We start from the raw sequence: 13739 nt of genomic DNA, 5'->3' as shown, positions 1-13739 counted from the left end.
CATGCCTTACTAACTCACCAGACTAACGACGTTAATGTCACGTGGATATTTTTAGCTAGCACGTGATCTTCCCTTAAAAATTAACTAAACCGCCGTTAATCACTGAACTTCGTTGAAAACGCACGCTGGGATTTAATCGCCGGAATGAACTGTTGTTTACAAGATACTCAGCCAAAGATCAGAAGGAGACCAGAAGCTGGACCAGTGCAAGTTAGTTAATGGCTTTAAAGGTGTTGATTTGGGTCTTCTCTTCCTATAGATGAATATTAGAACCAATCGTATGTGTTGAGTGACATGTGAACTAGAGTTCATAAAATATAAGCATTAACTGACCATAATGTGACACCCTTCGCCTCCAATCCAGAGAACAGCGGGCCACCAACAATATCTCGTATAATAAAAGCCCATATATCCAATTACACTCACCCAAAGCCCCAAATAAAAATCCGAATAAAAAGTCCAGTAGCACCGATCCGTCCAAATATCATATACTCATATGTCTCACCTGAAATGGAGAAGAAAGAGGGGGTGAGTAACAGGGGAGTCACTCAGTGAGGTATGGGATACTAAACCCGAAGTCCATGGACCCGAACAGAATATTCCGAATAAATATAATTTAATCCTAACACGTTGCAAACACGGTACCTAAAGTACCCAGAGATCAGACAAACTGCCCACTAACAGGCCAAAAACACCACCGAATATGTGCTCGGTAACACACGCCCGTAGATGATTTATCGACCTCCCCGCCTTGGCACAACAGGTCGCCTACGCTGTGCCGCGTCAGACACCACACCCAATGTAGCCGATACACCCATGGTCGGCTTTCATCCAAATCACATCAATATACTATATATATATATATTATCAATTATAAATGAATAAGTATTGTTGAACTATCTATAACCCTAGTTCCAGTTTAAGCAAAGAACCTATAAACTAAACAAGCAATGACTCAATTTCACGCAGACGGAAACACATTAGAAATAAATTATAATTATTTGTGGTACTAAACCGTGTAAGAGAAGCTCGAGAAAATAACCTCACGTTAGCCAATATCGAATCGGAAAATGCTCGGGCACGGAGAAGACTCGATCCAACAAGACTCGCCTAGGGTTTAGAATGAATTACTTGACAAGCAAGTAACATCTAAAGTGTCACATATGTTCCCTACGGAAAACACAATCAAGGCTATGACTCAGAGGTTACTTGCGATACAAGGAACAACTAATGTTACGCTTAATTACCAAACACGTGATGATAAAGATTTAGAAACTTATCATGGGATCATGTCATTCACGTTCGGCACGGCTTGGATCACGGTAATGGGCCTTAAACTTTTGTGACTTCAACTTACGGCAACGGCATGGATTGGTGTTAAACGCCACAGCTCCAGTTTAGATCGTGCCTCCTCCGCATCTCTCGGTTAAGATCTCAGCCATGACGAGGGTTGATAAAGGTTCTGGCGCGGCAAGGATCTCAGTCCCTCCTCCGGTGAGATGATCATGACGATGGTGATTCTCTGATGACAACTATGACGAACGGTGGTGTTGTGGTGGAACGGCAATGATCACGGCATGTCTCTCCGGTGGACTGTGATGACTCAAGACGTTGAGCCATGGTGGTTGGTGATGAGAAGCCTCGAGAGTTGCCGCATAAGGAAGATGGCGGCTAGGTTAATATGAGGAAAGAGATGCGTACGATGATATATATATATTGCACGGTTTGACCAAAAAGTAAAGGGGAGGATTTTAGTTATAATTATAATTGTAACTAAACCAAACCAAACCGGTTTTTGATAAATCGGGTCGTTACACATAAATGTTTAACTGATAGGTTCCTGGCTACAATTAAATGTACGTGGAGCGGTGTGTATATAGTCTTTTCATCTTCATTCACTAGTTTGCAGTATAATACAGTGCTTGTTGTGTCTAGTCTTTTCATTATCATGCATGAGACTGATATATAGTACAGTCTACAGTGCATCCTATCTCTAGTATTTAATGATCTGATCAGTCAGATTGGGTTAATGAGCGAAGGGTTAATGTAAGCATTGGAAGTGACGAAGGTTTTTGAGTATATTGAGATTTGTGTATACGTTCTTTGTTTTAGATTTACCCTAGTACGATCGCCTCATTTGTAAAAATATTTATTGTATATATTATCATGCTATTCTAGATATATACTCATATACACTACAGCACTTTTCTCTCTCTTTTCTCACTTTCTCTTCTCCTTGGCCACTAAACTAGATCTATTGATTCCTCTCCTATGTCAACTCTCAAGACATCATCCTCCTCCGCTAAAACAGCACTGGTTTTCAACGCCATGGACCCTAAAACCCCCTTGATATCAGTCAACATGGCGAGCATCACCAAGCTCACCACCAACAACTACACCACATGGACGCTTCAGGTGCGTGCTCTTCTCGAGGCCCACGAGCTTCACTGTTTTATCGACCAAACAGAGAACACACCATCAGCCACCGTCGTCACCAACGGCGTAGAGAAACTAAATCCTCTCTTTGCTCCATGGAAAAGACAAGACATAATGCTTTACAGCGCTATCCTTGGCACCTTGTCTCCTAACGTGCAACCGATCGTTTCTAGTGCCACCACTACAAAGGAGATCTGGAACATGCTTGCGGGAACATACGGGACACCCTCTCATAGACACATCAAACAGATCAAACAAGAACTCAAGCGCTCTGTCAAAGGCACACAAACTGTGGATGAGTACATGAAGAGTATCATCAAAACGGCAGATGAACTTGCCGTTTTAGGTGCACTGGTGGAGCATGAAGATCTTCTTGACATCATCACAGATGGTCTTGGAGATGACTATCGAGCCATCGTTGAGATGGTTAATGGTCGTGACATCCCGATAACGCTAGATGAGCTCCACGAGAAGCTCATGGAAAGGGAACATACCCTCCTCACCACCGGTGTCTCCTCCTCTGCCTCGAACTCGTCGACTCATGTTACTGTGAGTGTGAAGGGTCAGGTATGTTGAATATTTACATCATCGAGTTTAACACATGAGACTATATTATATACACATGAGTATGTATGTGTATATATAGGACGAGGAGGAACATAGAGTGTTTAGGATGAGAAGGAACGATAAGATGAGTAAAGTGATGGAACGGTATAATGATGCGAGAGGTGCGGAGTTGGGAACATATGTTTTCTTATCAGAGGGAGGCTCGATGATTAATAAGGATAAAACACCTGATGAGGTATGTACATAGATTTTTATCATATATATATATATAGACTTAATTAAGCCTTTCTAAAAAAATGATATTGGTTTACTGTGTTTGTTAGATGGAGATTAAGGACGGAGATCAAATTGACGCAATGCTGCATCAACACGGTGGGTTTGGTCCATCTTCTATAAAGTTTTTGAGTTGAGTTTTTGTGACGAATGTATTAGGACACAAATAGCTATGCAAGAAAGAAGACAAGATCTGTTTATTATGTACCAAGTTTCGAATTGAAATCAAAAGCTGCAAACTTTTACGAAGTATAACAAAACAGTTGGAGAATATAATATATATGTTCGACGATTAACACATATAAACAAACTGAACTATTATCTCTTCCCGCTCTTAAAATGTTTGATTAGCACAAAGTATTTTGGGTTTTTTTTGTTGGTAAGCTATTCTGTGGATCAGAAAGAAAAAAAGATGATAGGAAAATGTTTTATATAATTGGAAGATGAAACAATTAACAAACAACAGAATGTTTCCGGTTCGTTTACAAGCAGGCAAACTGTAAAGAACCGTCTCAATGGAGGTTCCGGGGACTTCTCCTCTCACGGGTGACAACTCACGACGAGGAAGAGGTTTCTTCTTTCTCTCTTCACTCGGAATCTTCCCCATCTATTTGAATCAATCCTTTGTTTCTGAATCTCCTCGTGTGGCTAGTGTAGCTGATTCTCTGATTTGTTAAAGTTTAAGCAGATTTGCTTGCTACTGATGAGTGTATTAAAACCTTATTGCTTGTAGGGGAAGGCAAGATGGCGATAAGTGGGAGCATGATCTCTTCAATGACGACAAGCCTCGGCTTTCAAGTATATATGTTTTTAACTCTCAGGCTTTTACTTTCTCTCTTTTTGTTGCTGACTCTGTGCTTATTGACTAAACCAAGATCGCAGAGTTGACCCTAAAGATCTCCGCTTGAAGCTCCAAAAGAAACATCATGGCTTGCAAACTCGACTAGGAGGAGCTAGTTTGGATCTGCGCCAAAAGCTATCTGGGATAAAGAATCCACAACCGAGGAGCACTGGTAACCTTCCAAATGCTATAAGAGAGGATACTAGACCAGCTGTAATGAACGTTTCTGGTGAAACCAAAGCAGCTTCGAACAAAGCTATCAAGAAGAAACCACAACAGGTAAATATAATTCTCCATTTTCTCCAACTATATGACATATAGCATTTGACTGAATGGCTGTTTTAGCAGCACTAGTTCTTAGTTTACTTTTTCTTTATCTTTTGGTTCAGGCTGATACGTCGGTTCATAGCTTCCTGGAATCATTGGGTCTCGAGAAATATTCAACCTCATTTCAAGTGGAAGAAGTATGTAAATTTATTTACTTTTAAATTAAGTTGCTGCGTACTCTTCTTATTTGTGTTCTTTTTTTTTTCTTCCAGGTTGATATGGATGCTCTAATGCATATGACAGATGATGACCTCAAAGCTCTCCTCATACCAATGGTAAAAATCCATATTAAGCTGCCACATGATTTGTTTTCACCATGCTTTTAATTTTAGCTTGCCTTACTTGTTTTGTAGAACAACAGTCCTTAAGTTCAGTAGATTCATGATACGATTGGCCACTAATAAAATAATATGTATAATGCATTCATCACCATGCTTAGATTTGAGTTCTCTGTTTGACATCTATTTGCTCTGTCTTTACAAGGTGTGTTCGTTTTTGCTTTCAGGGCCCAAGGAAGAAGATACTTCTTGCGTTTAGGTTTGCTTCAAGCTTAGGGTGAATGATCGTCAGAAAGGAAAAGGATCATGCACTTGTGCTTGTCATTGTCCCTTTTCTTTCTCATATGTATGTCAAGAGACAAAAAGTAGGTAGAGTTTTGAGATTAAAACAGTTGTAACACAGAGAAAAGCACTGATATTGAAAGATTGAAAAGGAATGAGAAAATAAATTAAGCGTTTTGAGCTTTGGATATTACTTCTCTTGATGAACCTTTTAGAAGCACTGGGGACAATTCATCGTTTAATCTGGTCTAAGTTAAAAACAAAAGCTAGAGTTAACACCAGCCGTCTTAGCTCAGTGGTAGAGCGCGTGACTTTTAATCCCGTGGCCGTGGGTTCGATCCCCACAGGCGGCGTTTGCTTCCAAATACTTTTAAACCTCCACTAGGTAATTTGCCGCTTTGTCCTTGGTTACATTTTCTTTTGATTTTGAACAGCTAGATTATCAGCAAAAAGTCCAGCCAGGGTATCAACTTTTGTTCAGAAACCATACCTGAAAACGAAATCTATAAGCCCGGAGCTAAATTAAAGCAACAATCAACTGAAGTGCTCACTAACAATGCCCTATGGTTCTGTTTAGAAGCAAGAAAAAATAGAGAAACACTGACCCATCAAAGAAGCAGCTTCGAGGAAATGGGTTCTCCAAGGATCCATGGGATTCAAGCTTTGCACCTTTGTTCTGAAACTTTAACAAGGCTCATGAGATTGGAGAAGAGGTTCCAACGATTGTTTTCATAGTGGCGGGAGTCCTTTCCCCATCAGGCTTTGCACCTGGTCAAGGCTTTAATTGATTTTTCAAGAATTTACATATTTTTTTTTGTATTTAATTAAAATATTTTATTCGTCTAGAAATATAAACCAAAGCCAGTTTGCGCGCCGTCTTTGGAGTTGGTGAGTATCGACGACCATTTGGGATGTTTGTCTGATGTTGGACGTATGTACCTAAAACACGCGTGAAGCACGTCGTTTTGTTAGACATATTCATCAATCATTCGTCAAAATGCAAAGCAGGTTAAGTCAACGTAGAAACAGTCGTTGTTTTACCCAATCACAAGAAATACAAGTCAACTTTTATGTATCGTCAACGCCTTCGTGTAGACACGTCTCTTTATATTTATGCATCTCTCTCTTTCTCAAAATAATCTTTGTTTCAGAGCCATTGAAGCAGTTCGTCTTTTTTTGGCTGCTGGAGATTAACAACATGGCAGCAGTAAGTCAACGGGTCTAATATCTTTCTATGTGTTTTCCTTTGTGTGGATAGATAGTTAATATCAAATATGCCTTTTAATCTATGTTACTAGATTCCTTTCTATCCCTAAATCTGCAAACTTAACATGTTAAAGATCGGAAGTTTTTTAGAATGTGCATGCATGACTACGAGAATTTTCTGATGGACTCTTATAACATTTTGTATGTGTATACGAACTTCACGATTCTTATTTTGTTTTCTCAGTCTCAATATGTTTAATGGGATTATGATTAGCATCCATAGAGATTTATGGTTCTTGCGCCTTAGATTTATGTCTCTTGCTTGCAATTTAATGCTAGTCTTCTAAGACATTTCTTTTGGTTCCTTGTGGTTACAGAATCGTCCACACGTGCCCAAGTTCGGAGACTGGAAGGAAGATGTTCCATTCACGGTAGTGTTTGATAAAGCGAGTAGGACGAAGCAAAATGCAAACAAGTCTAACCCCAACGAGTATCCAAATATGAATCTAAGTCCTGCGCAAACTCCGAATCATAGATATGACCAACCACCAAACCACAATGTACGACCAAGACATGAAAGATTCAGTAGCAGAGAAGAAACCGAGTTCAGATCGTCTCCTGCACACAATGAAAGATACAACAGAGTCAGAGCTCCTCCTCCAGCAGAAACGTACAACCATCAAGCATGTGGTGGAGGTAGGTCACATGGAAATCCATCGGAACCAAATAGACGTCAACCACATGAACCTCCAAGGGTGCAACCGATACCCAATCTTAGAGGTCGGAACAGTGAAAGGGTACGTACACTTTTATTAATTAACCGAGAATATTTCTCTCGAACAAGAACTTTTAGCCGGTCGAACACGGCTCTCACTCTAAAAAAATATTAAAAAAACATATAAATTGGAATCTATACAACTTTAAATTTTTATTATAGTACTGAATTTAGGTCATTTTATTTCAAAAGAAAATCCAACTATTAGTTTTTAAAACTATATCATTATTCGTTTAATATGATGATAATATTTTTTTTGAATATGGCATATAAATAATTTGAGACGGCAGTGTGTCAAACACTTCCAACATGATATCATTTTTACCATTTTTGGTAAAATAATTTGTCACAATTCATCAATATATCGCTAAATAAATTTATCTTCCCCAAGGTCGCAATTCCGCCGTTTCCAGGATCGGGTTCGGAGAATCAGAGTTACACACTCATCTTTGACAAAGTGAAGGAAGACAGGAGACAAAGTGGGAATGTGAAGTCTTACAATGGATCTGCTCATACCACCCCGAGTCGACCACTCAACGACCAACACCACCAACCGCTACCTTCTAGTCCCAAGGTATTTATATTCGTTTTTATTGTTATATTTTCATACAATTATTTGAGTAACTATGCAAGCTCTGATTAAAGAGTACAGCCATGCTTGATGCATCAAAAGTATATATCATAACCTACTTTTCATTTATAATTATTATATTTTTACATGATACACAATTAGTCTTGACATTCAGCGACAAGCTAGCTTACTATTCCTTGGCTGTACTCCTTAATCACCTACCTGCCCTATATCATTAAATGATATTTGGTTGATCCGAGTACGAGACATTGAAACATTTTCATATACTTTTCAGCAAAAAAAACCCTCACATGTATATCATCATACGTAAAATATTTGGCAATCTAACATGACGCTCATGGTAAAATGTGATGTGCAGAGTTGCTGCTTCCCTCCATGGGGCCGAAAGTGAAGCAACTGAAGATAATTCGTTTCTTCTTTTTCATCAAATTCCTTGTTTGTTGTTTGCTTCTGCATAATTTTTTATTTGCTGTTACGTACTCTCTTTTGTGTTTATTTTTTTTATTTCGATTGATAACACCACAATTTCGTCTCTATTATTGTTATATGAGTTGCATGGTAATGCTTTAGGCTAAGTACATTGCAAACCGGGACACAAGTACATGCATATATAACAAACAGTACGTATGATTTGTCTTCATATAATATCTATATTAGACTTATGAAACTTGTAATATAGCTGGGTTTATATATATATAGCCTTGTTTGTCGTGCTAATACAATTTACAATTGAGGTTCAAAGGTACATGAGTGAGTGAATGACAAAAATGTACATGAAATGTTGCGTCCGACTTTCAATATTCAATAATAAGTTAGCTACTATACTTTATTTTTACAAAATATATATTTTCCCTTTTATTTTTGTAAGTGCATGTATTATACATGTTTTTTTTTTTTTTTTTTTTTGGTATTATACATGTTGTGGGACAAACTTAGTTCCTCATTTGAAACTAAAGCAACTCTCCAGCTGGAAGATATATATCAAGAAGAGTGTTAACCCGGAACAATAAGTTAAGCTGGTTTAGTAATAAAACTAACTCAGGAATTGGTCGAGAATAAGACCTGATTGGTAAAGCTAACAAAAATGCAGTATTATGTTACAAAATTTATATGTTTTTTGTTAATGTATTTATTAAAATGATTGATAAAGCAGTAAATTATTTTATATATAATTATCATATAAAATTAGTGTATGATATATAATTTATTTATTTTAAAATAATATAGATATATGATATTTATAATATTTATAGATTTTATTTTTATTGTTACTATTGAAATAATGTATTATATTAAATTATACATTTAATTGAAATATTTTTTTTTAAGAAAAACGTTTTCAAAAATAAATTTCAAATATAATTTTCAAAATTAAATTTTGAATATAAACATAAATTAAGTATTATAAATACAATAAATTAATTATATTAATTATTTTTAGTTTTTATATATTTTAAATGTAAAACGCAAATTTGAAGCGGAGTACAAAGGTTGGATACTCGTTCCATTCGGCGAGCTTTCTCTCTCATTTCTGTTCTCTCTCTAAAACCTTTCACAAAGAAGAGATAAAGCTTTCGTTTTAGTTTGTTTGCGTGTCCTTTCTGGCCACGATTCCCATCTATCGGGCTCTTGACTCTGGGTTGAGATGGCTTTTATAGCATCTCATCGCCGGCTTAGATTCCGGGAAGTGATGGTTCCAATAGCATCTTCTTCGCCGGCTACCCTCTGGAGTTTTGTCTCCAGGATTCTGTTCGATCGCTGCTTCGGTTTTGCTTTGTCTCAACTGATTCTTGATCTACTCCATCGATTGCTCTTTCCTATCCCCTCAGGAGGCCGTTTCATCTTCAAGCTTATCAGTATCATTAAAGATGTCCGATCAATCATGGAGAAAAATCGATGTTTTTTTAGATCGATTGAACTTAGATGCTTTCCTTCACGAAGCGTTCGATTTTTCAGATTAGCCTCTTATCGATAGTGATTTCCGGTGAGAGTTGTTCGGTTTGAGCAACTTCTTATTCGGCTTGCTTCTCCTTTTCGGTGGAGCTCCGTCGTCGCGGTTCGTCTTTGACACCGGAGGAAGATAATGGTCTCTTACCTTGACGCGTGTCTTTTGAACGCAGGGTGTTCGTCCACGTGTAGGTGATGAATCTTTTTTCCCCTACGATTTTTTCCGTACTCCGTTCCTATTGAAAAAGAAAAAAAAAAAAAGCGGAATAGGGAGAAAAAAACCATGCCGTTTCGAACTTGTGGGCCCCCACAAGACCACAATCTCTTCTTCAACACGTGTCACCACCGCATTGGTACAAAGACCGCGTGCCTTCTTCGTTTCCGTTTCTTCACCTTCCTTTGGGTGTTTCCTCAATCCTTCAAAAACCCTAATTACACTAAAGAGATTTGCTTTCCTCTAATCCCTCTCCGGCCATCTTCTCCGAGCCAAAATTCGCCTCACTGTGAGCACCTCGAACCTCGAAATCGAATCAATCGAAGAGTTCCTTCAGGTACCTATCTCTCTACTAATCGTTTGTTATTGATTACGGATGATGATGACTCTCGATTTTCGAATTATCGATAAAGTTCATTTCTTTTGAATTTGAAACCGCTGAATATCTGTCAAAGTTTTGTATAAGTTTCAGTCACATAACGTTCGAGGAGTTTAATCAGAGATTGTGTGTGTGTGTGGCGAACACTTACTTACAGGTACAAAGATGAATACAAATGAGTGGAGATCAACTCGAGGGATCAGACGGAGGAAAGCTGTGTTTGATCTTAATGTGGCACCCACTGATCTTGAAGGGACCTCAGCCTCCGTAAGAGCAGCTCCCATTGTGCCTAGCTGTGATCTTCAAAGAGAGTCTGTGCCTTCTCACCCTGCTCCGGCCATGATTGATGTAGATGCTATTGAAGATGATGTCGTTGAATCATCCGCAAGTGCTTTCGCTGAGGTATGTCTGTATGTATGTTTGCTCCTTGTTGCAGTGATGGATAGGCTGTGTTTTTTGTAAAATGCTCACACGTTTTGTTTTGTTGTTTTTTATTCCAGGCTAGAAGTAAATCAACAGGTGCACGTCGGAGACGGTTACTGGTTGATGTAGAGTCAGGTGAACGGGTGAGTGCAGGTGGTACGACTAGATTGACTCCCAACAAACGGAGAAGGGTTCCTCCTAATCAACCTGTCATCGACTGTGAGCATGTGCAGAGTGTGTGTAGCTCAAAGGCTCCACCTCCTCCACCAGAAGAGCCGAAATTCTCTTGTCCAATTTGTATGTGCCCGTTCACGGAGGAGATGTCAACGAAATGCGGTCACATCTTCTGCAAGGGATGTATAAAGATGGCAATATCTCGCCAAAACAAGTGCCCTACTTGTAGGAAAAAGGTGACTGCCAAAGAGCTGATTCGAGTCTTCCTTCCAACTACTAGATGAACATTAACACCCACCTTTGTAAGGCTTTACTAACGATAGTTTCTTTCATCTAACGATTATGTGAATAACTAGATTTGGTTTAGTAAACAGGATAATGGTTGTGTGTCACAGGTCTAATGGTTTGTCTTGACTCTATCCTCAAATTCGCGTTGGAACATTGGATGGACTTCGAGGAATTGACGTTTTAGTTTGAATGTTTCACTTTGTTGGAAGAAAAAAAAAACTTCATTGGTCAAGAAGGCCATATCATTGGTAATTGTCAAATTACTAGTTGTTGTCTTATGTAATTTAGATCTTTGCAAACCTCAGTTGATGCCTCTCTCTCTGTTACTGATCTTACTATGTGTATGCTAATTCTCATCTGCATGCTGATATATGCGTTATCTGTGTGGTGTCAGTATGAGGCAAATAGTGGGAGCTAGACATGGAGTTTATTAGAATATCGTGATCTGGAACTAGAGTGTAATGGTAGCAGAAGATATAGAGTAGAAAAGTTCCATTCTTAAACCATTTTTAATGTTTAGAGGTTTTTGATCCATGTATCTTTACGGCTAGATCTAAACTATTTGTAAATTAATTTTTGAAAAAAAAGATATATTTTATAACTAAACTTATGATTTTTTTTAGAGAAATTAGGTTCTATATACATTGTTTTAGTCAAAATTAGGCAAATGCCCTCTACATTATTCAACTCTTCGTAATCCAATAATACCCCTGTATCTTCCTTCGTATTTGTTGGAAAAAGAGAAAACTAAAAATCACTTTTACAAATTAAATTGAAATCCCTAAACGCTGTGATGAGACAAATCCAGATTTGCATCAAAAACATAAATATATGACGATGGTTGTATTGGCGGATGTAGGAAACTAATTAGTTGGGGGCACAGTGATTTTTTCCATTATGATTAATTTTAGAGTGGAAACATTTGATAAACTTTATAGTATTTATGGAAGAAGTTTTTTAAACAGTTGGGGGCATGTGCCCCCGTAGCTGTTGTCTTGCGTCCGCTTATACATAGAGATCAATCTATTCTCTTTTTCTTCTCCATCTTTGGGTTTCATCATCATCACCGACACCTTCTCTCCACCGCAAAGCTGAGAGTTTGAGTACACTGCAAAACCGCCGTAGCTTTTGATAAACCCACTACATCTCTGCAAGATGAATTCTTCTTCAAAGGTAAACACCCTTTCCTATCCCTCTCCATTTTCTTACATGATGTGGATCTTTCTCCCATATATCCTAAATCTTCTAGAAATTTAAAAGCTTCTTGGAAAAATACAGAGCTTACTGGTTGGTGTTCGTCCTCCTCCACAACGGCCATTACCTGCAATTCTGGAGCACCTTCTCTTACACAGTCATCACAATGTTTTATTGGATATCTGTTTTCTTAAGATGCTAACTGATCTTGTTAATTTTGTTCTCTTCGTTTTTTGCCTTTATTTTACTACTGTATTCCCAACTACATATACTTACTGTACATTGTTTTCAGCATAAATACTGCTGTATTACTAACTAAATATATAAATTGCAGTTAAACGTTTTCGTAACCCTTACGGCCTTACCACAACCTATTTTGGTGATTGCATTTCACCATTTTTATAACGCATACATAGCCATTGTTTAACTTTTCGTAACCAGTACACCAAACATATTCATAGGTTTTAGCTTTTATATCATTCGGAAAAATCACCAATAATGATTTCAATTTCGTATCAATACCATTAAATTAGGAACATGTCCAATTTGATAATAGTTTGGTCCAGTGGATAAATGAAACTGAACCTTATAATTATGATGTAATTGGTGTTAGTTGAGTACGCAAATGTCCGCTATAGAATAATGTTCTTGACAGTTTTTAATTATTGTGAAAAAGAAGTGGTCCCGATTATTGTGGAGTTAAAGTGGAGGTTATTCGATATGTATTTAGCTTACAAAAGTAGTTACAATTATATAATTAGATAAATATATTTAAAAGTAAGTTCATTGGCAAAAAAGGTAATATGCCAAGGGTTTGTAAGGGCAAAAAATAATGATGATTTTGTTTTAATAATATTGACTATAATTATATCAATATTAAAAATAAAAGAAAAAACCATGTTTAAACTTATAGTAAACTTTTAAAATTTAAATTATTAATTTCTCATTTCACATGAAAACATAATTTAAACAATTTTATGACAAGTTAGAGTTACGACATACAATAAAAAATACATTTCTATTTATGACAAGATTCTGTAAGTCGTTATTTTTTATATCTTTGTTTGATGTTAAGTGTATGGTATATGTTTAAAAGAATTAACACTCTAAGGGTAAGAGTTCGGGTTTGATTCCGACTATTCAGATATTGTTTTTTTGATGAGAGATTAAAACTCTATTTGAATATTTATAAATTTTAGTTCGGATTCGGTTTTGATCATTGCGGGTTCAGTTCGAATACATGTACTCATTTAAATTATGTAAAATATTAAAATCCAAATATATCATGTATTCTATTAAATCATGATTATGACATATTGATATATGTTTAGTCCAACAAATTTGTAACCACCATTTTCATTTCATAATGATTGGAATCCACTAGATTATTTTGTAACCACCGCTTTGATAACTTACATAAGTGGTTTCTTTTGTTTCATGGTTACATAGGTAACATGGTTTTTATTTACATTGAGTCAAAATTTACAAAACTCATTTTTAATTGCATGAAAAATTACTATGTGTAATATTATGTGTAAATATT

General features: G+C 37.1%; 3 protein-coding genes, 1 non-coding gene and 1 pseudogene across 5 annotated transcripts; all 5 read left to right on the top strand.

Moving 5' to 3' along the window:
• The first annotated feature begins 2196 nt into the window (after window positions 1-2196).
• On the top strand, window positions 2197-3468 carry LOC106428145 (retrovirus-related Pol polyprotein from transposon RE1). The gene is made up of 3 exons (XM_013868891.3): window positions 2197-3003; window positions 3083-3238; window positions 3327-3468. Exons 1-3 carry the CDS (start codon window positions 2272-2274, stop codon window positions 3411-3413), a joined length of 975 nt encoding a protein of 324 aa, XP_013724345.2. The 5' UTR covers window positions 2197-2271; the 3' UTR covers window positions 3414-3468.
• LOC125592288 lies at window positions 3449-5115 on the top strand (annotated as a pseudogene).
• A 170-nt stretch (window positions 5116-5285) lies between these two features.
• On the top strand, window positions 5286-5357 carry TRNAK-UUU. The gene has a single exon. It is a non-coding gene; the product is annotated as a tRNA-Lys (tRNA).
• A 591-nt stretch (window positions 5358-5948) lies between these two features.
• On the top strand, window positions 5949-8201 carry LOC106428144 (RPM1-interacting protein 4-like). The gene is made up of 4 exons (XM_013868890.3): window positions 5949-6211; window positions 6588-7007; window positions 7377-7559; window positions 7936-8201. Exons 1-4 carry the CDS (start codon window positions 6002-6004, stop codon window positions 7966-7968), a joined length of 846 nt encoding a protein of 281 aa, XP_013724344.2. The 5' UTR covers window positions 5949-6001; the 3' UTR covers window positions 7969-8201.
• Window positions 8202-10282: 2081 nt separating this feature from the next.
• On the top strand, window positions 10283-12862 carry LOC106428104 (E3 ubiquitin-protein ligase COP1). Of its 2 annotated transcripts, XR_007329203.1 has the most exons (5): window positions 10283-10519; window positions 10618-11016; window positions 11110-11250; window positions 11397-12175; window positions 12281-12862. XR_007329203.1 is itself a non-coding variant. In XM_013868850.3 (3 exons), the coding sequence occupies exons 1-2, from the start codon at window positions 10283-10285 to the stop codon at window positions 10996-10998; spliced, it is 618 nt and encodes a 205-aa protein (XP_013724304.2). In that variant the 3' UTR covers window positions 10999-11016; window positions 11110-11381. The 2 variants fall into 2 exon arrangements, 1 of the variants encoding a protein (XP_013724304.2); XM_013868850.3 differs by lacking the exons at window positions 11397-12175; window positions 12281-12862 and having other exon boundaries at window positions 11110-11381.
• The last annotated feature ends 877 nt before the right edge of the window (window positions 12863-13739 follow it).

The sequence above is a fragment of the Brassica napus genome, chromosome C9, assembly GCF_020379485.1.
Source record: "Brassica napus cultivar Da-Ae chromosome C9, Da-Ae, whole genome shotgun sequence".
Taxonomy (NCBI): domain Eukaryota; kingdom Viridiplantae; phylum Streptophyta; class Magnoliopsida; order Brassicales; family Brassicaceae; genus Brassica; species Brassica napus.
The sequence above is the reverse complement of the archived record's forward strand: the minus strand, read 5'-3'. Positions and strand labels throughout refer to the sequence as shown.